This window comes from Quercus lobata, chromosome 5 (assembly GCF_001633185.2).
Source record: "Quercus lobata isolate SW786 chromosome 5, ValleyOak3.0 Primary Assembly, whole genome shotgun sequence".
NCBI lineage: Eukaryota > Viridiplantae > Streptophyta > Magnoliopsida > Fagales > Fagaceae > Quercus > Quercus lobata.
This window is the reverse complement of record NC_044908.1, coordinates 23,767,973-23,794,909: the sequence shown is the minus strand read 5'-3', so window position 1 is coordinate 23,794,909 and position 26,937 is coordinate 23,767,973. Positions and strand designations below refer to the sequence as shown.

Genomic DNA, 26,937 nt, shown 5'->3' with positions numbered 1-26,937 from the left:
CTTCTTATTTTCCTTTTCTTTTACTTTCCTCCACACAAAGTCCCATACATTCCACCACATATTAGTAACAAGGTTTTGAAACCCGGACTGGACTATACGGTTTGACCGGGAAAACCTCAAACTGCTCATTTTTGCGGTTCTTTTAGCTTCAAGAACTGCTCTATGGGAAAAAAGCAGGGATCCGTGCGAATCGCAGTCAAACCTCACGGTTCTGAGAACCGTGATTAGATCACTTCTCACAGTTCCTACTTCCCTTTGAATCTAAACCTTTAAAAAAAAAAAAAAAAAAAAACACAGAAAAACAAGCTTTAAATTCTACTCCCTTTAGAGTACATCACGCAGCTCCCTCTCTTTAGAAACTCTTCTCTTAGGCGAAGCAAGCTTTAAATTTTGCCATTGCCATCTCCAACATCATAGTTTTAAGTTCTAGCTTTCTTCTCTGCCGGTAATGTGTGTGTGACAGGGTGAGAGTATGAGAGAAAGAGAATGAGAAAGAGAGAGCTAGAGATGAAGAAAGAAAAATTAAAGCAGAGAGGAGTTAGAGGACACACTTTTGGCTTCTACATATGCAGGCTTCTGTTTGTTTGAAAATTGTACAAAAGAGGTTGACAAAGGAGGGAGAGAGAGGCGGAGGAAGTAGGGGAAAGTAAAAAAGAAAAGAAGACAATAATGTAGGGTTTGAAGTTTAGTGTGAACTTTGAAGAACCCAACATAGTTATTGGCCATTGGATTAAAAGCAACGGTCAAAATGGTTTTACAGCTAAGCCACTTGATAGTTGGATTGGACTTTTTTTTTTTTTTTTTTCTTTTTTATAATTAATGGGATTGGATTGGACTTCTTTGTTTTGGTTGTACTTGTACAAGTTGTACTTTGCCAGAATGGTTTACAGCTAAGCCTCCTTGATAGTTGGAATTTTGTAATTGTACCTGCCAATATTAAAGAGTTAAAATATATTAATGTGATAATTTTAAAGATATTGTTTTATGAGAAAAGTGTTTTTTTTTTTTTTTTAGAAAGAGAAATGATATAAATTATAACTACAATATTTTTGCAACAATTTTTAAGTGATAGTTTAAGTTTCGCTGAAAATAAAATTAATAATTTTAAATTAAATTTTAATCGAGATTTCTAATTGTATATATTTATTTCATATTAATTAATTATTAAATTAATTATAACGTCATCAAGGTTTGACCTCGGTTCAACCTCGGTTCGATCTCAAAAACCTGAAACCTCTCCCTTTTACAGTTCAATGAATGGTCTAGATCTGAAAACCTTGAGTAAAGGACTTCAAGATTTTCAGAACAAGATCTCTTCAGTCGGGGCTGTATTGTTGTTGTTGTTGTTGTTGTTATTGTCGTCTCCAGCTGACTAATTGAGCAAAGAACATAGCTGATTTGCAATATCACAGCCTTGAACAAGCTCTTCTATTGCCTTTTTCTTGCTAGAAGGTAAGCTCTTAGGCCAAGTACACTCCATTGTTGTGTGTGTGAGTTTCAGTGTGTTTTGAGACTTTTATGTATATGTGACTGTCTTTTGAGCTTTGAGTCCCTTGTGTTTGAGCTCATTCTTTTACTAGCCAATGTGAAGAAAAGCAAGAGGGATATAAGAGAGAGAAGTGAAGAAGAAGAAGAAGAAGCATGCATAGAAAAAGAATAAGAAGAAGACGAGATGTCGCAACACAGCAGCATAGAGGAGTAGAAAATACTAAGGGCAATTTAGGAAAAAGAGAAACCCACCAACGGTGATATTTTTGTTTTGAGAAAATGCATTTGTGCGTTTTGCAACTGCAGCTTAAAGTTGCCGTGCCAAAACGTAGAAATCCTTTGAGCTGGAAAATGTACTTTTGTATAACACACTTTAAAATTTTTTACCAAACATGCATTTTGAGTTTTGGGCTAGAAAACGCGCATTTTGACCCCTTAAAGTCGAAACAAACAAGCACTTTAGTTCTTGAATTGAAGCTTTTTCTCAAAGTGTGTGAAGTACTACTATGTACTGCTCTAGCTAGAGAAGGATATCAATTCGCATGTGCATATTATGATTTGACAGAAATGCAATGCACTGTTGGAGAGCCCTGGGAGAATAGTTTGACCTATAATTCAACCGTCACAGGTCAAGATGGATTTATACTTGTACATTACACACAATTGATGGGTCTTGAATTGAGCTAGAATGCATTGGCAATATTTTAAATATTGGATAGACCACAAATATTATTTTTTCTTCATGATTCGTTACTTGTACTCTATAACACATGTTGATTCTCAAATAACTTGTTCTTTTGAGGTTAAAGAGCTTGTTGTTATTATTGCTTTAGTTGAGTTTGAATGTTTGAACTTGCTAATATTTGATACACGCAGTCTCAAATAAGGATCTCGAGAGCAATTGTGCATTCATGATAAAGTTTGTTTCGGGGAAAAACACAAATAAATGCCTGCCATTTGTTGTGTAGAAAGCGTACTTGGTGCCCATTGTTCTCATGTTGCGGGTAATTCTGCTAAACTCTAAGCACATGTTTGTCCTTTCACTCTAACACACACATATATACATAATTGGGCTTACAAAAGTAAGGGAATTTAACAAGAAGGCTTTGTTCAATACTTGTTTGCACACACTTTCTCTTGGTTCTTTTGTCCCTTTGCCTTGATTGGTGATGAGTGAGAAGATGAGTACGCTCCATTCGGGCCAAAGTCTTTCGAAGTTCATCCCACCAACTCACCCAACTCATAATCTATGTCATTACCTATGATGGGCTTTAAGTACATTAATGGTTTCCCACCAATCTACAAAGGTCCACTTAGGCCGTTGGTTGGAATCATGGCCTACCTAGTTATGAGTGACCTACTTATCTATGATTTTAGTTTTAAGGAGCTTACCTACACTTAGAGAGATCCTAGATCCTATCAAAAAGAGAGTACCCTTTATATCTTTTGTTTGTTCAACCATATATCTTGTGTTCTTCTAATTTTAAAGGAAAAATGAAAAGATGTAAAGAGAAGTGGAGATTGGTGAGGTCGGCAGAGTAGAGAGAGAGAGAGAGAGAGAGAGAGAGAGAGGAGTAGCCAGGAGAGAATACTGGTGAGAGAAGAGAGGAGAGAGAAGACTTGATTAAAATAAGCAAACATATTTTTATCACATTTGCCCGTACTGTTCTATTATTAGAACGGTACTATAGATGAATGCCAAATGTTTAAGCATTTGGAACATGTGATGTATGTGGTTTTTTTTTTTTTTTTTTTGGTGTTTGGTGTGCCAAATGCCAAATACTTGGCATTTGGCACACCAGATGCTAGTGCTCCAAGAGAAGTTATGGATTTTAGTTTTGAAAGTTCAAGTTTGTTAATTTAGTTTTATTTCAAAAGAGAGCCATGACAAAAAATTACTATCAAACAATATTACATGTTCAAGCTTAATACATCTTCTTGTTAAACAAGCTTAAGTGTGTTCACGAGTTACTTGATTAACTTATTTTTTTCGCATCTATATAATATATAAAAATAGAAGTGTACAATTTAATATTGCTTCATTAATATGGCACATCTTTGTCCATATCATCAGTAATTTTTCCTTACAATTTTTCTTAGTCTTATTATTATTATTTTTTTTTGGCAATATAGCTTCTCAAGTCCAAAATTTATAGCCGTTTGGGGGGGGGGGGGCGATGAGATCACAACTTCAAGGAGTTGGACTGGATCCACAATAGTCTTTTTTAGCTTATGGGCCTGTTGTTGCTTTCTTTAAATAGTTGAGTCCAATTGGACGAGGCCCATGATAATTAGAATTGAAAAAAATCATACATGAGTCCGTTTGGAAATAGTTTATTTAGCTGAAACTAAAAACTTTTTACTGAAAGTATTGCAGATAAAACTAAAACGTAGCTGAAATAGTACAGTGAGACTCATGAATAGTGCCAAATAGTGTAATGGGACCCATGAATAGTAGCAGTAATAAGTTGAATGGTAAAAAAAGTTGGCTTTCTAAGCCAATGCCAAATGCAACCGAAGTATCTTTTAGCCCATGAAAGCGCCCCCCCCCCCCCCCCCGGCTCCCAAATAAACAAAAAAAAGAAAAAAAGGAAAAAAAAAAAAAAAACAATTTACACCCATTAACTTTGCCTAAAAGTCATTTTGGTCATTTAGTAAAGTAAATTTATCAAAAAATCATTTTAGTCATTTAAGGACACACTTAGTTTCTCAAAAAAGAAAAAAAAAAAAAAAAGGAGTTGGATAACTTTGCCCAAAAAATCGCTGAAAACAACCAACTTAAAGAACAAAAATAATTTTGACCAAAATTAACTAGTTTAAATTGTGTCAAAGAAAAAAGAATACTACACCAGCCAGCTCTTCTTAATTTTAGGGTTTTGTTTTTTACTTCGCTAAACCACCTCCTCATTTGTAAAATGTAACTTTTAGGTTAAGCAATTGACCCCTATATTAATGAAGCCCAACCACCCAACCATTGGTCTTGTTAGGTTGATAAACATGAACTATTTCAACTCATTTAAAGAAATGATTTTATTAACATAATGATTAATATTATTTTAACAACTAAATTCAAGATGGGGTTTGGAACAAAGTCTGGAAGGTTAAAGTGCTTTGAGGATATGCAATTTTGTGTGGAGACTATTGCATGACAGCTTACCTACCATGCTAAACTTGAAAAACAGGGGAATAGGTATCCAATCCCACTGCCCTTTGTGTGATTCAGATGAAGAATCATCCACTCACCTATTCCTCCTGTGTCCCTTTGCAAGGGCTTGTTGGCATGGCTCAATTCTAGCTATTCACTCTTCTGATTTCCAAAACATCACAGTGCAGCAATGGGTTGCACATTTACTACTTAGACACAATACAAAAGAGGAGGCAGCTATGGAATACATGCAAGGAATCTTCATTAATTTATGGGCTATATGGAAACATAGGAACATGGTTGTTCACAAGGACGAACCCAGGATTTCAAGTTGGGGGGGGGGGGGTGATGGAGATAAGCAAAAAATAAAAATTCAAATACACATCCATATAGTATTAATAAACTATCAACTAAGACAAATACCCAAAAATCATTGTTTCTTAATATATTAAGATACAATCATCTACCAACAAAAACAAAATACACGAAACACTATTGTTTCTTAATACAATCATCTATGAAAAGGGAACTCGACGCTTTTTCAAATCTTCAAAATCATCTACTATTGAATCCAAACTAAATGTCAAAGCTATATCATTTTCAATGTATAACATCAAAGAGTCCGTCAAAAAATCATTTTCCATTTTGTTTCGAAGGTTAGTTTTGACCAATGTTATGAATACCGTTTCAGTGCTCATTTCGGTTTGTCTATTGGAATGAAATATTTTTGTATCGGATTGGTACTAGGTTGTTTGGGCATATTGTTTCGAAGTTACCTTTTTTTTATACTTTTTTTTATTATTTATAATTTTGTACTTATATTTCCTTATATATTATTGGTCAAAATTCATAATTTATTGAGTCTTAAAACTATAAGTCCATATTTCAGCTAATATATCAATTTCAAGTCTAAAACTCTACCCAATAATTATAATAATACTATTGATTCTCAAAAAAAAAAAAAAAAAAAATAATAATAATAATAATAATACTATTAAAACAATTTTACTATTAAAATATTCTTAAAAAAATTACTATTAAAAAACCGAAATATAAAAGCTCAAGTTAAATATTAAAATAGTTTTATTATTTATATATTACGTGTGGACCCACCGGCCACATAAACAAAGCCTAAAACTTTTTGTCAAGTCTCTTTGTCATTTCCAACACCTAGTCACGTGCTAGGTTCACAAAACAAGAAAGAAAACACAAAGCGAGGCAATGAAAATTCAAAATAGAATTGAAGAAGGACCAGCGGACGAAAAGAAAGAAGAAGAAGAAGAAAAAGAAGAAAGAAGAAAAAGAAGATGAAGCAGTAGTAGCAGCTGTCTCACCTCGGCCTCTCTATCTCTCGGTGACTTTGTCTCGCCTCTCCTAAGTTTCCTTTCTTTTCTTTTTTTCCTTCGTCTTTTAGACTTTCACTTTCTCCATTAGGTTTTGCTGAGTTTTCTCTCTCTCTCTCTCTCTCTCTCTCTCTCTCTCTCTCTCTCTCTTTTTAAATTTTTTTACATGGGTCATGGGCTTAGTTTTTCAACATATGTGTAAATATATGAGCTGTAAATTTACTTCATGAGGGGGCCCGGCTGGGCTAGGAATTCATGAGGGGGGCTGAGCTAAAAACTAAGGGGGCCTAAGCTTATATATATATATATATATATATATATATTTGAAAAAATTTAAGCTGCTAATTTTTTTTTTTTTTGTTGGGCTCAGGGGGCCCCGGGCCCCCTTAGGCCCCCACCTGGGTCCATCCCTGGTTGTTCGTGAAGGCAAAGATCCAAATCCTATTGAAGTAGTACTGATGGTTCAAACACTATCTTGCAGGTACAAGGACTATTTTGTAGTTCAACCAGCCAACAAGAAGCACACAATGGCAACTGATCATCAAGATTGCTGGTGCCTTGAGAAAGAAAGCAAAGAGATGCGCCTATGCTTATGAAGCAAAGAACTTGCAGGGAGATATTGTGTTTTGTGGAGCAGCTAGTAGTTTAGCAAGGTCTGAGTATGGGGCCACGAAAGAAGCTATGATGGAGGCAGTTGTCACAGCCAAAACTCATGGTTTTTTTTTTTCAAATTTTGATATTATCTAGCAGCAAAGGTTTGGTCCAAGTTTTGAATAGTTCTAAAAGCTCAAATTGGCAGGAGACTCCAATGTTAGCTGATATGAGTTTAATGTAGCAAAATGGATTAAACTATAAGTTATGTATTGCTCCTAAAGTAGTCTTAGACCAGGTTTGTTATGCAGCAGATATGGCAACTAGAGTGCCAACTCAATATTGCTGGTACTACCCTGCTATTTTGTAAATCTGAACAATGTTTACTTGGTTTCCCTGTGAATGGTATCAAATAAATAAATAAATTCTATATTTAAAATTCAAAATTATGTTAGATAAAAAAAATCAAATTTATTTATATGAATTAGATTTGATTGCAAGTTGATTAACTCCAGAATAAACCGACTTATTAATCATGTTATAACAGGTTGTAGACACAAATCAATTACCTTAAACATTACCTCGCAAAAAATTAGTGTTGTGATTCTAAAAAAAAGTAGTGTTGTGTTAACGGGTTGGAGATATGCTATATCCACAATATTTCACATCATTTCACAACAAATCTTAAGTGCCAGGTTATTATTGTTGGGGTAAAAAAGTAATCTCAGTGGTAAGTTCAAATTTGAACCAATTACAACTAACTACCTATGATTTGTTGTGAAAATGTTGTGAACGTATTACTTCTCTAATGGGTTGTGCCAAATATTCTCACCCATAATATTACTGAGTCCAAGTTTTCTATCTCACTTTTCTTGTTTCACTCTATACTTTACAAATAAAAATTTACTGCATGTACACCCAATTAATTCAATTATAATTTTATTGTGGGTTCTAATCAACTGAACTAGTAAAATCTCTATTAGTCTCTTGGTCTGATGATAAATAGTGTCATCATTAGAAATAAACATCATAGGATGAAACTTTATAAAAAATAAAAAATTCTAATTTTATTCCATTCATATGTTAGTTATCCAAAATAAATAAATAAATAACTCATCACATTCCCACCATCATCACATCCTTTGCCAGCAACACTAGCAAGAAATCACTAGGGCACGCATTTCACTTCCCCCAAAAGTGACCACGCCGTTGGCACGAGTCAGGGACTCAGGGAGTTAGGGGTATCATTAGACGTGGCAAAACGGGCGGGTCGGGTCGGGTTCGGGTCGGGTCAATCGGGTTTGCGGGTTAAACGGGTCACGGGTCAAAACGGGTCATTTTTAAAACGGGTCAATCGGGTTGCGGGTCAAACGGGTCGCGGGTTGAGTCGGGTCGTGAGTCGGGTCGAGTTGACCCGTATTTTTCAAACAATTTTTTTTTTTTTTTTGGGAAATAGATGCAATCTGTCAATTGTTTATGAGTTCCTTAATTGTGATTAGATTCTCACTAGTGATATTGTTACCAATTACCACTAAACACTTGAATTGATACCCAAATTTGGTGCAACTCCTGTTCCAACTTTCTAGAAACTAATCTTGATATAATCTTCAATCTATTTAAAGTAGGAAGAGAAAATAAAGGTGGCAAGTAAAAAATAACAAACTATAATGGAGTACATAACATATTAAGTAAAAAAGAATAAGTAAATATTTTATAAAAATTACACCTCAATCTAAATCTACTCAACATTGGTAAACGTGGCAAAACGTGCGGGTCGGGTTCGGGTTCGGGTTCGGGTCGGGTCAATCGGGTCGCGGGTCAATCGGGTCACGGGTCAAAACGGGTCACGGGTCAAAACGGGTCATTTTTAAACGGGTCAATCGGGTTACGGGTCAAACGGGTTGCAGGTCAAACGGGTCGGGTCAAAACGGGTCTGACCCGTTTTGCCATGTCTAGGTATCATCCCTCTTACCAACTTCCCTTCTGTATTCCTCATAGCTTATCCACGGGTAAGGCCTAGATGAAGCTATGCCTGCATGCTTGTTTGCCTTGGGTGGCGTGCTATACAAATGAAATAGTAAAAAAGGAAATCACATATATGATATAACTGATTTCTTATTACCAAATGTCCGCAATTATTTTTATTTTTCCTCAGAAATATGTCCCATCACATTCGAGACCTACAATTCCCAGCTTGTTTACATGGGAAAAGTCATTCACTCTCTCCAACTTGTAAGCCTTTTCACCACCGTGCACAATCGTCATTGTTTTGATCCTGAATTCCATTTTAGTACTTATATCGCTTTTAACAAAAGTTTATTTTTTGGAAGAGGAATTGAAATACTTGATTGAAGCAGGGAAATTAAGACTGAAACTTTGTGTGTTTTTTATTCTCAATTTAGTGTTTTATGAAATGGGGTTGTGATTAAAAGCTTGTAAGAATATATATATTTGGACTAAATTGATTATTCGGTAATTTTTGGTTTTTTTGTTTTTTTGTTTTTTTTTTTTTTGCGTGTATGCCTGTATATTTTTTGATATGACGTCTGCTTCTGATAATAACTCTTTATCATCAAACCAAGACACCAATCAATTTTTGGTGTAGACAGGGATTGTACCCCAAATCTCTTATTCAACAATTAGAGATTTTACTAATTGAGCTAATTAGAACTCACTTGTATCCCTATATGTTATTTGCACATTTGATATAGGTTTTGGGATAGCATATTAGGCTTGTGCATTTAGCGGATATATTCTAACTTAAAAATTATGAATTCAAGCGATGATTTCTGTGCATTTTGACTGTGAGTGTGTATGTATAATAACATGTGTGAACTAGTTTTTACTGTGAGAGCAACAAGTGCACTGATGCTATGGCTTCTCTGGGCTGAGTGAGTCTGTTCAGGATTTGGTGGATTTTGACACTCTTTGGAGGCCTGTCTCCGGTTTGTTTCCCCCTCTTCGTAGGGAGTTGGCGGTGTATCTTGTCAACCCAAAAAAAGAAAAGAAAAAAAAAGTGTGAACTATTTATTACTTTATAAGAGGCCGGCTGTACTCTTTCAGCCCCCGTACCGTGCCTATATAAAGCTTCCCTTCTCTTGCACTTTTAGAAGTTTTCCTTTTGGATTCAGCAAAGAAGTTTTTCTTTTGGTAACATAATTCACTTTGTTTGTGTGGTTTCAAATCACATCATAACTTTTAAAAAGTTTTAGTTTTAGACCCTGCATGGTTTAAATTATTCTTCAGAAAGTAATGAGGAGTCAAGTAAATTGTTCACAAGCTTATTTGAGCATTGAACGACTTGAAAAAGTCACAAGAAAATTGCGTTTGTATTAACATTGATTTATCTAATAGATTATTTTACAATTATTTTGTAAACTTTTGTTGTGTTTAAATATTAAATGTGATTCATTTGGAAACTAATTTTTTTTTTTTTGGGGTATCTAGATAGGTAATGATTAAAATTCAAACGGAATTTCATTACTTTATGTTAATAATATATCACTAAGGGGACAAATTCTATAATGGAGATTATAAAAGTTACCTTAACTTTTGAGTAGAATTTGTAGTGTACCTTTATATTAAAACTCATTTTCCTCTCCTTCGTATGTGTGTTTGTTTCTTAAAAAAAAAAAAATTATAAAATTTACCCTTTTAAAAATAAAATTTCAGTCGGTTGGTAGACCTATAATATGTTCTTATTTAAGGGTAAAGATCCTTTTCAATGAATTAGGAATAATTAAGATTTTCCACATGTGGTATAGTCTGTTTATACTTTACTTATCAGTGGTTTAAAAAGTTTATCTGTTGTGCAAAAAGTTATAATTTAAACTGAGTAATTCATCACTCTACTTTCTGTTAAAAAAATCATAAGATTATTTAAAATGAATGTGAACCTTTTAGCAGTCTTGTGCAAATGAATTAAACCACAGGTTGGTAATTTACATTTATCCCTAATTAAACTCATGTAGGTAAAGTTCTAAGAGTAATTAATGAAACAGCGATGGCCTTTGCCGTGATTTCAAGACAAAAAAGAAAGATTCAAAGTTCTGACAGCCTGATGACTGATGAGTCAAAGCCCATTGTTTACGTTTAGAAATGAAAAAAACAATGTGGAAAAAGCAAGTCCTTGCTAAGTGAAAAAGGGGTCATACCATTTACGCAGGATTTTTGTGAGGTTCATTCGATAAAGTCCATACACAAAAGTTTTGTGAGTGATTCTAATACCGCATAAAAGGTCATAATTTTATCAGAATGATGGCATGAAAAAGAAGTGTTCAACCAAAGAAACAGAGCACAAGACTGCAAACTAGAAGGAGATAAACGACTGTAGTTTTTCTCATGATTGTTACTAAACGACTTGTAGCTTAGATTACTTGTAGATTGTAAGAGTTAGAGAATTATTTAGTTGGTTAGTATAGTTTATTTTGTTATTTGCTTATATCAGCTAGTATATAAAGCTGTTGTAATCTCTTTGATTAGTTAATCAAGCTCATTTTTACCAAATATAATCTTTGACAATGTTTGTCATAATTATTCTATGTTACAGGTTATGATTAACTTCTTGTTAATTGTATACCACTCTTTCTCTACAACTTAATCTGTCATGTACAGTGGCCAAACTAGAAATTAATCTTTGGGAGACGGCTAAAAAATGAGACGATTAATTTTTTTTTTTTCCTATGTATATACAATATGTATACAATCAATAATATTTTAACAATTATTTTACAACCACATGACAATTTTTGTTACAATGATTGTAATTTATTAACAATTACTTACATGTAAAGTATTTACTACCTTTTCTTCATCATTCACAGTCATATATATTAAGAATATGGTAGGAATTGTGGTATAAAAGTTGTGTCCATGACTTTTTCATAGTTTAAAATAAAATTATAAATATAATGCCACAATCATTTAATGCATATAAATAGTTTCAAATAATTAATCATATTTTTTTATAATAATAATAATATATCTTTTGTTCATATGTTATATAATATATTTACCGATTTAATTAAAAAAAATACAGCATAGAAGAAGAAAAGACACGTAGTTGGGAGTAAATCAGTAAAATTTTATTTAATATTTTTTAAGAAGTAAATTAGTAAAATATATCATATTATCTACTTTTGCTTTTGAGCTTTTAGAAATATGTGTATGGTTTTTATGTATTCTGAAGAGAACTTTTGGCTTAAAAAAAAAGTCAAAGTACTACTTCAAGTAAAAAAAAAAAAAAAAAAAAAAAAAAAAAAAAAATAAATCGGAAACAGTGAGAAGAATGAGAAAATATGAGAAAACTCAGAATGGAGAGAGATACAAAGCAAGGGGAGAGAATCTCATTTGTGTTGTGGTACCGGTAGTGTCTACTTTTTGAGGATGATGAAGAAGAGAGCAGAAACGCAACCTCTTTCCTTGTCAATTACTTCAATGATCTTCACGAAACTATATATCATAACAAGGATAGAGGGATCAAGAGAATGTAGTCTGATAATTTGGTACCGCACGTGAATTATATATGGTCTAGAACCAAACGTCTTTTGGGCTCACAGTTACCTTTGGTATCACTATGTAGCTGATTCCACATTCTTGTTCCACCTTCATCATTATGACATTGATAAATACCTTTTAAAGAACCGCGATAAATGTCAGTCATTATATGATTATAAGAGGGTAGTGAGTGATAACAAGTGTGGGACATATGAAAAAAAGAATGTGGTGTAGGATTTTAATATTATTTAATAAAATGAATTAATATGACACCCTAATTTTAAAAATATGAGAGTTAATATGGAAGATAAGGAGTCACTAAAATGTTTAATCTTACACTGAAAATGAGAGGTTCTAGGTTTTAAGATCAAGTCATGATTACGTTATAATTAATTTCATAATTATTTAAAATATAAATAAATACATTAAATTAGTAAAAATAGAAAAATTAACTAAAAAAGTCCAATTATTCAGCAGCAAAAAAAAAAAAAAAAAAAAAAAACTAAAAAAGTCCAATTAAAAATAGAAATCTATCTTTCAAATATTTTTTATATCATAAATTTTACAAGACAAATAAGAAATGTCAAATCCTAATTAAGCAAATATTGTCTTGAAATTATATAGTTTTTTTTAGTAATAAATTATTTATGCAACAAAATTTGGGGATTTTAAGAATCTTTTTAGTGGTGATGAAAATCAAAGTCCCTCACAAAATAATAATTTTCTTAATTAAGATTAAAATGAAATCAAAGTCATAAGCTATATACTTTGTAATAATCAATTACTCAAGCATTTGGTTGACACACTTAAATGAATATATATATATATATATATATATATTAATATGTATATATATGAGAGATCTCACGCGGGAGAGCATGAGCCATGAGGTTTTGTTATGTGGCACTTTCCTTGAACATTGTCTCATAATAAAAGATTTGATCTTTTAGTTATCTTTGGTTCATTGGTTTAAGTCTCTCTCTCTCTCTCTCTCTCTCTCTCACACACGCACACGCACACACTTTGGGTTTTCACCTCTTGCACTTTTGCTTCTTTATATATACCTGCTTGTAACCCTTTACGTTATCCCAATTCAAATTCACATATGAGATTCTCCAAACTAGGAAGAATGCCCTTTAGCTTCTACCATGCATCAACTACACATGTCTAACCTTATCAGCTATCCCATCTCACCCTAGCTAACCTGTATAAGTTGGCTAAAACCAGAGTATAGGTCTTGCGGTTTTGATTTTGAGTGACAACGAGTTGTGGTTATGACGTGGAGGTCAGAGGTAATCGTGAGTTTTGTGAGGGTTGTGATTAGATATGAGAAGAACTTCTTATAGGCTTTGGAAATTTTGATTTGATGGGTATGTCACTTTGGCAATATATATACTATTTTGTCAACCTTCAACCTGTATTCCACATATTTTTACCTACTCTTTGTTGGTCTTTTATTTTTTATTTTTTTTACCTTTACTTTGATATTAATGTATCGTATTGCACACACATAAATGAAATATTTTTTTCCCCTTATTAGCATGAACTATTAGAATTGTATTTGAAATTTTAAATGTGAGGTTTATAATTTAAATGATTTGAGAAAAAATTGTTATTAGTTAACCTAAAGTTATTTATATGAATTTTAGAAATCGTATAAGATCTTTTAGAATTTTATCTTTTTGATTTGCCTTATGTAATATTTGGGCACTTGGGAGCATGCTTCGATTTTTTCAATAGTAGGACATGATTGTGTTTTGTGCTTTTAATTCTTATTTATAAATTTTATAATCAATTAATCAGTTTTCGAAATAAAGTCTATTGTTCCTTTAAATTTTATTTTTCCAGTTTAAATAGCAATCTTTTTTTTAACATTCGTAAAGCAAATCAATCAATAGTTAGAAACAACTTCTAGGATAACTTTTTTTAAAAAAAAAATATGAATTAAGATGATAGAGCTTCTAAGCGTTCAACAATGGTGTTGGAAGGCCATATATTCCAATTGCTTTCTTTCCTATGTCTGAGTTCTGCCTTCCCGAAATCAAGGGTTCTTCCATTTCTTCTTTGCCACTCTAATAAAATATTTTTTTAACATATTGTAGCATTTATTGGTTAGAGGGCTGCTAGGAACTGTTGACAGGAAAATTATTAGGTACTCTTGGAGTGCTATAAATGTGTAGTCCCCCCTCTCACATGAGTGGTGGGTCCCACCATGAATTTAATTAGTAGGACCCACCATTCATGTAAGAGAAGGAAATACGCATTTATAGTACTCCGGGAGTATACAATAATTTTCCTTATTGACATGGCTCTCCCAGTTGTATTGAATAATTTTTTCCATAGTAGAAAGTTACTTTCTTACCTCACACATTAAAATTGGCATGTAGAGACATTTTACAAAAATTATGGGTGTAAAAAAAGGCATTGTATTTTCTTCTTCTTCTTCTTTAAAAAAAAAAAAAAAAAAAAAAAAAATTAAATGGTAAACAATATACATTTCGCCTTCAGATAAAAAAAAATGTCAAAGTTTATATTACTAATTAGTTTCGTGATGCAATTTGGGACAGATTTTTATTATTTTTATTTTTATTAAAAAAAGAAAATATAAAAATAGAAGAGAATTCTAATTTGAAATTAAAAAGTATTCACACATCGTGTGAAACATCAAATTTCCACGCAAAAGAGAATATATTATGATATAAATTCAAATTTTCATTTCAAAAACAACTACCGATTAACCCAAACTAAAATCAAAACAATGATATAAGAGGAGAGGACATATAATGGAGAATCAATCTATCAAAACACCAAAACATATCAACCTAAATAATTGTGGCCAACACTCTAAATAATTGGGGTAAGGTCATTGCCAACGTGATAATATTTTATACTATTCGAATGACTATAATCATCTCAAGTCAAAATATTACGTGCACATTCGGGTATTACAGATGCTAGCTGGAGCCTAAAAAAAAAAAATAAAAAAAAAACCAATGGAGTCTATTAAAAAAGAAAAAAAAAAAAAATTGTGATTTATCAAATGGCCAGGGCTATTTCTGTAATTCCAATACAAAAAATCTTTAAACTAAACCGCACGCATAAGGCAAAACCATTGGTTACGCTTTGGAAAGAAAAACACTCATGCACAGACAATTTTTGTGGAAAATCTTTCATCATTGACCAGACCATTCTGTGTTTGTAAAATCTTCCAGATGAGTGATCCCACCGATTAATATCCATCCTCAAACATGGCTTTCGTTTCATAGAAATCACTCAAGACACATTTTTAGCAGCATGGATTTCAGTTTCGAGATTAACTCCATGAGTAATCTTAGTATCTTACTATGCTATTTCTTCTACTGTCCTTGTTTGCGTCTTCCCCTTTGGGGATAATCAAACTCAGTTCATGCAGTGAAGTTCACACTAATGTCAAATGCATCCACACCGAAAGAGAAGCCCTTCTCAGCTTCAAGAAAGGCCTCACTGATCCTTCAGGTAGGCTTTCTTCTTGGGTTAGCGAAGATTGCTGCCGATGGAGAGGCATAGAGTGCAACAACAAATCATTTCATGTTACCAAACTTGACCTTCGGAATGCGGGCCTACGTGGTAAGATAAATGCTTCTTTGATTCACTTGAAATATTTAAATTTCCTGGATCTAAGCGCGAATGATTTTATGGGAATTCAAATTCCTGAATTTTTTGGCATGCTAGAGAACTTGATATATCTCAATCTCTCTGACGCATCCTTTTCTGGGCGAATTCCTCCTCATCTTGGCAATTTGTCGAGCTTGATACATCTTGACCTTAAATACAATGGCTACTTTTCTCCAAATTTAAACATGTCCTCAATTCTCCCTTTAAACTTTTTGGATTACTTCTCGCCACTCTCTTCCAGAAATATGGATTGGTTGTCAAGTCTCTCTTCTTTGAAGTACCTAGATATGACGGGAGTGAATTTCAGTGGTGTCGGAGCAGATTGGTTGCAAGCAGTTAATACGCTTCCTTCCCTTCTTGAGTTACATTTATATTCTTGTGAGCTTGAAAGCCTTCCTCTTTCCCTTCCGTTTGTTAATTTCACCTCTCTTTCTGTCCTTGATTTATCAGACAACCAATTTAACTCTTCCATACCTCGGTGGTTGTTTAATCTTACCAGCCTCACAAAACTTGATCTTGGTGGTAATGCTTTACAAGGTACCATTCCATACGATTTTGTGAACCTAAGAAATATTGAGGACCTATATTTGAGTGGAAATCGAAAAATCAGTGGTCAATTGCCAAGCTTCTTTGGAATTTTTTGCAAATTGAAGACTCAAGATCTTTCATGGAACAATGTTAGTGGCAGTATTGATAGTTTCTTAGGTAATTTCTCAACTTCCTTGAACAATAGCATGGAGTCCCTAGATTTGAGTGCTAACAGTTTGGTAGGGAAAATTCCTGATTCATTGGAGAGGCTTGGAAGCTTGACCAACCTCTTTCTCGATTTCAACTCTTTTTCGGGTTCAATTCCAGCTTCTATTGGCAACTTGTCATCCTTGCAAATATTTTCCCTCATTGAAAATGAGATGAACGGAACCACCCCCGAAAGTCTTGGACAACTCTCAAAGCTAGTCGGTTTGCAACTTGATATGAATTCCTGGGAAGGTGTCATAACAGAAGCTCATTTGATGAATCTCACAAGACTAGAAAATTTTGCAGTAACAATTGATAAAAACCAATCTCTAATTTTCAATGTGACATACGACTGGGTTCCTCCTTTCAAGCTCAAATATCTTAAACTAGCAAGTTGTCTTATTGGCTCCAAATTTCCTACATGGCTTCAAGTTCAGACTGAGCTTACATATGTCATCCTTAGCAACGTCGGAATCTCAGGAGCTATACCTGAGGGTTGGTTCTCTAAGATATCTTCTCAACTCACTCTCTTGGATCTATCAAAAAACTAGCTCAGCGGGAAGTTTCCACAACACTTGGTATTTCCAAATGTAACTTATTTTGATCTAAGTTATAATCGCTTCAAGGGTCCTATTTCACTTTGTTTTAAAAATGTAGCCCACCTATACCTTGAAAGCAATTTATTTTCAAGCCCTATCCCGTCAAATATTGGTGATCTAATGGCAAAGTTGCAAGATATTGATCTTTCAAAGAATCACCTTTTTGGTACAATTCCCTTGTCCATACCAAAAATAAAATTTCTTGAATTACTTTCCCTTGGGAAAAATCAGCTTTCAGGGGAGCTTCCCCATCATTGGAATGATTCACAATTCCTAAAGGTTGTGGATATTGCATATAACAACCTATCTGGAAAAATTCCAAACTCAATGGGTTTCCTAAATTCCCTTGAAGTATTAGTGTTGAGCAACAACAATCTTTATGGAGAAATTCCTTCTTCGTTGAGAAATTGTTCTCTTTGGAGTATTGATCTTGGTGGAAATTATCTCTCAGGGAACCTTCCATCATGGATAGGATTGCAAGTCTTAATGCTACGCTTACGTTCAAATCTATTTAGTGGAATCATTCCTCGACAATGGTGCAACCTTCCAAGTCTTCACATCTTAGATCTTGCACAAAACAATCTTTATGGTGGCATTCCAGATTGTTTGGACAATTTGATTGCTTTGATTTATGGCTACAACAATAGTTACTTTAGTGTTTACGGTTATCAGGAGGAAACAATTTTAGTGACAAAAGGACAAGAGCTTTTATATGGTAGAATTCTTGAGTTTGTTAATAGCATTGATCTTTCAGGGAATCATTTGACGGGAGAAATTCCCAATGAACTATCACGCCTCATAGAATTAGGTACAGTGAACTTGTCAATTAATCATCTGATTGGAAACATTCCTCAGAATATTGGAAACTTGCGGAGGCTTGAGTCGCTTGATCTCTCGAAAAATAGTCTTTCTGGACTGATTCCTAGAAGTCTGTCTTCTTTGATTTTCTTGGCACACTTGAACTTGTCTTTTAACAACTTGGTAGGAAAAATCCCATCTGGTAATCAGCTCCAAACGCTAAATGATGCATCCATATACAAGGGCAACTCTTCATTGTGTGGGTCTCCCCTTCCAACCAAGTGTCCAGGAGATGAAACATTTGATGGCCCAACTATTACCAGCGGCAGTATTGATGACAAACAAGATGGAGATGATTATGAAAGGTTATGGTTCTATGTTAGCATCGGACTTGGGTTTGTTGTGGGATTTTGGAGTGTTTGTTGCACCTTACTAGTGAAGAAGTCATGGAGGCATTGGTATTTTCAATTCTGTGATGACATCAAAGATAGGATATCACTTATAATTGCATTGAAAGTAGTTCATTTGAAAAGAAAATTTGGGTTGGAAAAAATTGAAGTCTGTAGATGGAAAGACTTTTTCAGTTCCTAATTGAGGTATGTATGGATTTCTACAAGATCTTAAGTAGAAAAACTTTGTTCTTTGTTTTTCTTTTTGGGTTTTTGGTTGTTATAAAATTGTTTTCCTTTGCAGTTGGCCTGTTTGATGATTTGCTTGTGTTCTTTTTCTTTTGGCTTCTAGGTTTAGATTTTAGGATTATGGGGTTTTGATTGATTAATTTGAAGTTTATGTGGATATTTGGGATAAGATGTTGAAGACTGTTTTGAATTTTTGTTTAATTCATTCTCTGTTTGGATTTATGATTTTTTTTTGGTTGTGTAGGTGATATGTTTGATCATCTAGATATGTTTCGGTCTATTTTTTCTTGCCTTTAGAATAATAATGAAGATTGTGGTTGATATGTTTCGCTAGTGGGATATATGTGGTAAGATAAATGCTTCTTTGATTCACTTGAAACATTTAAATTACCTGGATCTAAGCGCGAATGATTTTATAGGAATTCAAATTCCTGAATTTTTTGGCATGCTAGAGAACTTCATATATCTCAATCTCTCTTACGCATCCTTTTCTGGGCGAATTCCTCCTCATCTTGGCATTTTGTCGAGCTTGATACATCTTGACCTTAAATACAATGGCTACTTTCCTCCGAATTTGGATATGTCCTCAATTCTCCCTTTAAACTTTTTGGATTACTTCTCGCCACTCTCTTCCAGAAATATGGATTGGTTGTCAAGTCTCTCTTCTTTGAAGTACCTAGATATGACGGGAATGAGTTTCAGTGGTGTCAGAGCAGATTTGTTGCTAGCAGTTAATATTCTTCCTTCCCTCCTTGAGTTACGTTTATCTTCTTGTGAGCTTGAAAGCCTTCCTCTTTCCCTTCCGTTTATTAATTTCACCTCTCTTTCTGCCCTTGATTTATCGTTCAACCAATTTAACTCTTCCATACCTAGGTGGTTGTTTAATCTTACCAGCCTCACAAAACTTGATCTTGGTGGTAATGCTTTACAAGGTACCATTCCATACGATTTTGTGAACCTAAGAAATATTGAGGACCTAGATTTGAGTGGAAATTATAAAATCAGTGGTCAATTGCCAAGCTTCTTTGGAATTTTTTGCAAATTGAAGACTAGATCTTTCAGGGAACAATTTTAGTGGCAGCATTGATAGTTTCTTAGGTAATTTCTCAACTTCCTTGAACAATAGCATGGAGTCCCTAGATTTGAGATTTAACAGGTTGGTAGGGAAAATTCCTGATTCATTGGGGAGGCTTGGAAGCTTAACCAACCTCTTTCTCGATTTCAACTCTTTTTCGGGTTCAATTCCATCTTCTATTGGCAACTTGTCATCCTTGCAACTATTTTCCCTCTCTGGAAATGAGATGAATGGAACCGTCCCCGAAAGTCTTGGACAACTCTCAAAGCTAGTCAGTTTGAAACTTGAATGGAATTCCTGGGAAGGTGTCATAACAGAAGCTCATTTGATGAATCTCACAAGACTAGAATATTTTCCAGTAACAACTGATAAAAACCAATCTCTAATTTTCAATCTGACATACGACTGGGTTCCTCCTTTCAAGCTCAAAAGTCTTGAACTAGCAGGTTGTCTTATTGGCCCCAAATTTCCTATATGGCTTCAAGTTTAGACTGAGCTTACATATGTCATCCATAGCAACGTCGGAATCTCAGGAGCTATACCTGAGGATTGGTTCTCTAAGATATCTTCTCAACTCACTCTCTTGGATCTATCAAACAACCAGATCAGCGGGAAGTTTCCACAACACTTGGTATTTCCAAATGTAACTCGTGTTTCTCTAAGTTATAATTGCTTCAAGGGTCCGATCCCACTTTGTTTTAAAAATGTAGCCATACTGTTTCTTGAAAGCAATTTATTTTCAGGCCCTATCCCGTCAAATATTGGTGATCTAATGCCAAAGTTGCAAATATTAGATCTTTCAAAGAATCACCTTTTTGGTACAATTCCCTTGTCCATACCAAAAATAAAATTTCTTGAAATACTTTCCCTTGGGAAAAATCAGCTTTTAGGGGAGCTTCCCTGTCACGCCCCAAACCCCAAAGGGTCCAAAGCATGAGAAAGACATCTTAAGTACCTGTAAATTTTTCCTTTTTGACAATTTAATCTATATAAATCTTATCAAGTGCCAACATAAAGAATTATTATAATAATCCCATAAAATATACTCTCAGAGTAAGTTAGAACCCTAAGCATTAATTACAAGGACCATTGGCCACAAAAGAATAGAGGTTTGAATAAACAATTGCATGTCAACAGCTTGTCCCATCAGTGGGAATACATTCATAACCACTATAATATGCAAAAGAATGAGTCAAGCCTAGTCTAAGATATACACCATCTAATATATTCATTACAAAAGTTCAGCCTACATCAGTAGTTAGTCTAATTATTATTAGCCACCAAAAAGCTGTCTCAAAAGATTGTTGCCTACTCTGAAAAGTTTATAAAATAATAGAATGAGACAGAGCCCAGTAAGTAGCATATTTAATGGGGGTGGGGGAAATGCAAGTTTCATCTTCAATAATAATAATAATAATAATAATAATAATATAACAAGAATGATTTAATAATGAAACACAAAGTTTCTCAAAGTAAATACCTTGAAACTATATATTATAATCTGTGAGCACTAACAATATAATTTCCAAAATCATAAAATCAAATATACGGTAATTTATCATAAATATACCATACTACCACATAAACCGGTCAGGGGATCCACCCATTCACAATTGGCATGATATTGTCCTCTCTGGTATGTAGACTCTTGGTCCCATGGACAGCAGCCTCACCCATACCCTCAAGGTTTTTCTCTCCCCCCATGGGCAAGAGAGAGCGCGTCAAATAGGACCTCTCTTGCATGTGGTCTCTTGGCCCCATGGACAGCAACTTCATCCACATACAATCAAGGAACCTCTTCCCCCCATGGACAGTAGGGAAGAACGCGTCATCCAAAGTGAAATGGCACTGACCTAAATTTGATTCTATTGTCATAAAGACTACGGAAACCAAATCGGGTGATCACCGGGAAATCATACATGGCATGGTGTTAAAACAACTCACAGGTTACATTACTTTTGAAACATATAGTTCATATCCAGGTAGTTTCAAAAAACCTTAAATAATCTCACTTCTACAAAGTTTGTAAGGTTTCAACTTCATTCTTGTCAAACAGATTTTCTATCAATTTCCCAAGTGCTACGACAAGATAAGCATCTTTGAATTTTCTAATATACCATAACATCCAAGATTTCCTTATCAAAGATTACATAAAAGATGCTCATTTTTCCATATCAACAATTCATGCATTTCTCCAAATGCAATACCAAATATAATGCATTTCCATATATAATCATATATATATATATATATATATATATATATTAAGGTTACGACACAATAGTTTTTAGGAAAATATAGTTTCCATAGGTAGTTTCCAAAAGCGTGTCTAACCAGAAAACATTTATATAACATGATTATTTTTTCAAAATCCCATTAAAAAGCTACTTACCTCGCAACCGCAAAATTCTAATTCTCCAAGTTCCAAGGGAGATTAGCTAGAACCTAAATAATATCAAGTAAGCCTATCACAATGAGCACAAAGCTTGAAATTGTATCTAACTACAAATTAGGAATTGCCAAGTAAGAACTTAATAAGGCAAGCCTAGTATTCAACCTCACATGTAATATATTCCACTTCCAAAATTTCTCAAAACACTTTAATTTGCAAGGCATAGACTCCCATTTATACTCATAAATCATTCAAGGTGTCATATCTAACATCAAAACCTCCATACTTTATAAGTACTTTCCACAAGATTTATATAACATCATCAAGTGACCCATGACACCAAAATCATAATTTTCTCCACGACAAACAATTTAAATCTTTAATTAGTTCCAAATAATCAATAAAAATTATATTCACCATCTATCACATGTTATAACTCAAAACCCCTAAATTTTCACTATAACAAGCCTTAAATAGCCATCATTGTAAAAATCATGAACTCACTCATCAAATACATCCACCAAGACCAAAACCTATACATATAAACACATGAATATCATTTCCAAAGCTCTTAAATCACATGAAAATCATTATTAAAGCTTGGGTAAAATAACCTCAAACAAGAGCATAATACCCATCAAAAGAGATTAGAACTTTTACCTCAAATAACTTATGTGAAGGTGTGATGTTCTTGAGGATTTTCCAGTGATTCTGTTGGAAAAAAATGGTAGAGGTGATGATGAGGAATGTACTGGTGGGAGGGTGAGGGAGAGGAGTGTGTGTTTGTGTGTTGTGTTGACTGAAAATGAAAAAGAAAAGGAGAACAAGAATGAGAGTGACCGACCAAAGAGAGAAAAGATAAGTGAAAATGAGTGGTGGGAATGGGTGGGTTAGTTGGGAGGCATGTGTGGTCCCAAAAATCTGACTTTTTTTTTTCCAAAAGGCTGGGACGTTACATTCCCCATCATTGGAATGATTCAAAATTCCTAACGGTTGTGGATATTGCATATAACAACCTATCTGGAAAAATTCCAAACTCAATGGGTTTCCTAAATTCCCTTGAAGTATTAGTGTTGAGCAACAACAATCTTTATGGAGAAATTCCTTCTTCATTGAGAAATTGTTCTCTTCGGAGCATTGATCTTGGTGGAAATTATCTCTCAGGGAACCTTCCATCATGGATAGGATCACATGTCTTAATGCTACACTTACATTCAAATCTATTTAGTGGAATCATTCCTCGACAATGGTGCAATCTTCCAAGTCTTCACATCCTAGATCTTGCACAAAACAATCTTTATGGTGTCATTCCAGATTGTTTGGACAATTTGACTGCTTTGATTTATGGCTACAACAATAGTTACTTTGCTGTTAACTATTATAAGGAGGAAACAATGTTAGTGACAAAAGGACAAGAGCTTTTATATGGTAGAATTCTTGAGTTTGTTAGTAGCATTGATCTTTCAGGGAATCATTTGACGGGAGAAATTCCCAATGAACTATCATGCCTCATAGAATTGGGTATTGTGAACTTGTCAATTAATCATCTGACTGGAAACATTCCTCAGAATATTGGAAACTTGCGGTGGCTTGAAACGCTTGATCTCTCGAAAAATAGTCTTTCAAGACCTATTCCTAAAAGTTTGTCTTCTTTGACTTTCTTAGCACACTTGAACCTGTCTTTTAACAACTTGGTAGGAAAAATCCCATCTGGTTCAGCTCCAAACACTAAATGATGCATCCATATACAAGGGCAACCCTTCATTGTGTGGGTCTCCCCTTCCAACCAAGTGTCCAGGAGGTGAAACATTTGATGGCCCAACTATTACCAGCAGCAGTGTTGATGACAAACAAGATGGAAATGATTATGAAAGGTTATGGTTCTATGTTAGCATCGGACTTGGGTTTGTTGTGGGATTTTGGAGTGTTTGTTGCACCTTACTAGTGAAGAAGTCATGGAGGCATTGGTATTTTCAATTTTGTGATGGCATCAAAGATAGGATGTCACTTCTAATTGCATTGAAAGTAGTTCATTTGAAAAGAAAATTTGGGTTGGAAAAATTGAATTCTGTTGATGGAAAGACTTTTTCAGTTCGTAATTGAGGTATGTATGGATTTCTACAAGATCTTAAGTAGAAAAAATTAGTTCTTTGTTTTTCTCTTTGGGTTTTTGGTTGTTATAAAATTGTTTTCCTTTGTAGTTGGCCTGTTTGATGATTTGTCCATGTTCTTTTTCTTTTGGTTTCTAGGTTTAGATTTTTGGATTATGGGGTTTTGATTGATTCATTTGAAGTTTATGTGGATATTTGGAATAAGATGTCGAAGACTCTTTTGAATTTTTGTTTAATTCACTCTCAGTTTGGATTTAAGATTTTTTTTGGTTGTGTAGGTGATATATTTGATCATCTATATTGTCAACTTCTATTTTAGAGACTATTACGTGTCTAAACTCTTTCAGTCTATTTTTTCTTGCCTTTAGAATAATAATGAAGATTGTGGTTGATATGTTTCGCTAGTGGGATATATGTGTGTTCAATAGTACGAACCTATGCCTATCTCTGGCACAGTATGCCGACATCCAAAATATACGTCAAGGTTAAATTTTTCAGTTTCAAGTGTAATTATTATTCAATATAAGGTCAGCCAAATACTTAACCCGAAAAGACAAAGCATAAGTTTTGTTTAATGCCTTGTCTTAAAATATGCATTGGTGTTAATCTTTACTGAAGCGGTTGGCTTGTGTTTTCTTTGCGAGAAACATCCTTAGTCAATTAACATGTGTGTTTGAGCTGAAATGTTGTATTCTCAGCTCAATGCCTAATATGTGTCATGATTTTGTCATTTATAAAAAGCAAGCTGCTATGTGGTTTCCAGTATCCTCTTCATCTTTACAAAGTCATGGATTGGTTGCGTCAAGGCTTAAAATTTTTATACCATCTCAAAAAATCAAAAACAAAAAAAGAAAAGAAACATGCTTGAAATTTTTATGTGTAGTTGTTTTCTTCAATTGTTCACTTGATTGTTAAGAAAATGTATGTAGTTCGAAAGAATGATGTGATGTGCAGGTTTGATATTTTCGAATATGATTCTTTTAGGAAAAAGTTTACCTCAAAACTGGTTTGGACTTTAATTTGTAATTTTTACTGTTATATTTGTAATGTCTGAGCATAAAATTAAAGAGGGTTTTGTTAGATTCTTTTCATACATTGGCTGGGATCCAGAAAATTGAAGTGACATTCAGTTCATTCATATTTTATAGAATGGGGTCCAGTCTAATGGACATTCTCTCTCTCTCTTTTTTTTTTTTTTTTACTTACTTAGAGATTAAAATGTTTTATTTATTTTTTATTTAAGTGTGTTAGCTTAGACAAGGCATAGAGATACAGTTAATTAATTTTGGTACCTGGAACCTTGAAGTATTTGTGAGAATATGTTTTTTCTACTAGACTCTTATCAAGGTTATAGTTGAACAAAAGACATGAGTAAAGCATAGATTGTGATATTATTATTATTAATTTTAGTATTGGTTTTAGAAGACTTTAGTTCATGTACTAAGATGGATAACTAAAAAGAACCTTTAAAATAGAATATTGGTATAGATATGTCAATGTGAACTATATATTCTACGATTAATGGTTCATGTTGATTTTGTGAGACACAGACAGCATTTAGTTTTTGTATTTAGTATTTAAAATGTTTTTGCTAAATTATTTTTGAACTCATGTTTTGATGTAGAAGTCACACAATCGCAATTGGATGACCTCCCTTAAGGTATCATGAATATGGATATCCACTAGAAGAGCAAGGATGACCCAACAATGGATTGCCACATCTCTTCTAGTCTGTCTCTTGATGTTGTGATGTTGTCATTTCTGAACATATGAATAACTGTTGTTATTATTATGAAATTTGGACTTGTAATAACAGTCTTATTATTATGATTATGGAGCTTGGCCCTTGGACTTGTAATATCCTTATTATATTTTGGACATCATTTATGGAAGTACTCTTATTAACTTTTGATGCTATTTTGTGATTTACATTTTCCGACGGACTCATGGTGGAGGCACCATAGAACTGTGGCATGAGTAGGGTGAAGTGGTGTTAACTGTGGCATGACTAGGCAGCAATTGACTGTGGGGAGTTTTGGTTTCCAGGAATACATCAAAGAGGAAAGTTTCAATCAAGCAAGAAATACATACCGCATAATTTCTCAAAAAAATTACATCCCACAATTGAGGCGGGTTAAAAATTTAAATTAAATTGCCGTGTCCCAACATGTAAAATCCAAAGTAATCCCAATATAGGAAAAACATCTTGGTGTCTGCATCTTATTGTCTCTCAAGGTTAGTTTGACATAATTATAGGAGGGCAACTTTTATCTGTTTGCATACATGCATCAAATGGGAGGTTGCAGAAACATTTTGTGAACATATTTCTACTCTCAGGTTTGTTGTTTCTAATTGATTTAGAGGAAGACAGCTTGTTATACTGTCTGCTTAATTGCTGCTAAAATCAATAGGAGCTGTAGTGAATTGAAAAGAGGGTTAAAGGCCCAGGAGATATGGCTTTATTTTTGTGTTGGTAAATAATGAGTGTAGCTTCATGATCATGTTGCATTTTCTGGAAGGGAGAAACCAGATGCCTACCACATAAAAGCCAAGTCTTCACTGAGGTCTTCAACCAACATAATCTGGTACCTAAGATTCGGTGTATGTTACAATTTAATGGCTGTTTTGGGTACAGCAAGAAGAAGTAAGTCTTAGACCAAGAACATTGGCCACACACCCAGGACCTGTATTTGTAGTCCATTTAATGATTGTTTTATTTACTTCCCAAAATTTGGATTGAACCAAATGTTTCTGACATTCTATGGCACATATATTACTAAAACAACCTTTGTGTATTATCTGCATTCTGCAATAATGCAGCCTATTTATGCAACCTGAGCGGCAGCCTCCAGTAAATATTCTCACTCAGCTA

General features: G+C 33.9%; 2 protein-coding genes and 1 long non-coding RNA gene across 3 annotated transcripts; all 3 read left to right on the top strand.

Moving 5' to 3' along the window:
• The first annotated feature begins 15,407 nt into the window (after positions 1-15,407).
• On the top strand, positions 15,408-17,003 carry LOC115990214 (receptor-like protein EIX1). Its single transcript, XM_031114061.1, has one exon. It carries the CDS (start codon positions 15,408-15,410, stop codon positions 17,001-17,003), a length of 1,596 nt encoding a protein of 531 aa, XP_030969921.1.
• Positions 17,004-17,171: 168 nt separating this feature from the next.
• On the top strand, positions 17,172-17,932 carry LOC115990213 (receptor-like protein EIX2). The gene is made up of 2 exons (XM_031114060.1): positions 17,172-17,859; positions 17,907-17,932. Exons 1-2 carry the CDS (start codon positions 17,172-17,174, stop codon positions 17,930-17,932), a joined length of 714 nt encoding a protein of 237 aa, XP_030969920.1.
• A 6-nt stretch (positions 17,933-17,938) lies between these two features.
• Positions 17,939-25,923, top strand: LOC115989262. The gene is made up of 2 exons (XR_004091855.1): positions 17,939-18,445; positions 25,690-25,923. It is a non-coding gene; the product is annotated as an uncharacterized LOC115989262 (long non-coding RNA).
• The last annotated feature ends 1,014 nt before the right edge of the window (positions 25,924-26,937 follow it).

Excerpts from the sequence above, each read along its gene's own strand:
- LOC115990213 (XM_031114060.1), top strand. The coding sequence starts at position 17,172 with ATGGCAAAGTTGCAAGATATTGATCTTTCAAAGAATCACCTTTTTGGT. Across the intron at positions 17,860-17,906 it reads ATCACGCCTCATAGAATTAG|AATATTGGAAACTTGCGGAG; the intron begins GTACAGTGAACT and ends AACATTCCTCAG.
- LOC115990214 (XM_031114061.1), top strand. The coding sequence starts at position 15,408 with ATGCTATTTCTTCTACTGTCCTTGTTTGCGTCTTCCCCTTTGGGGATA.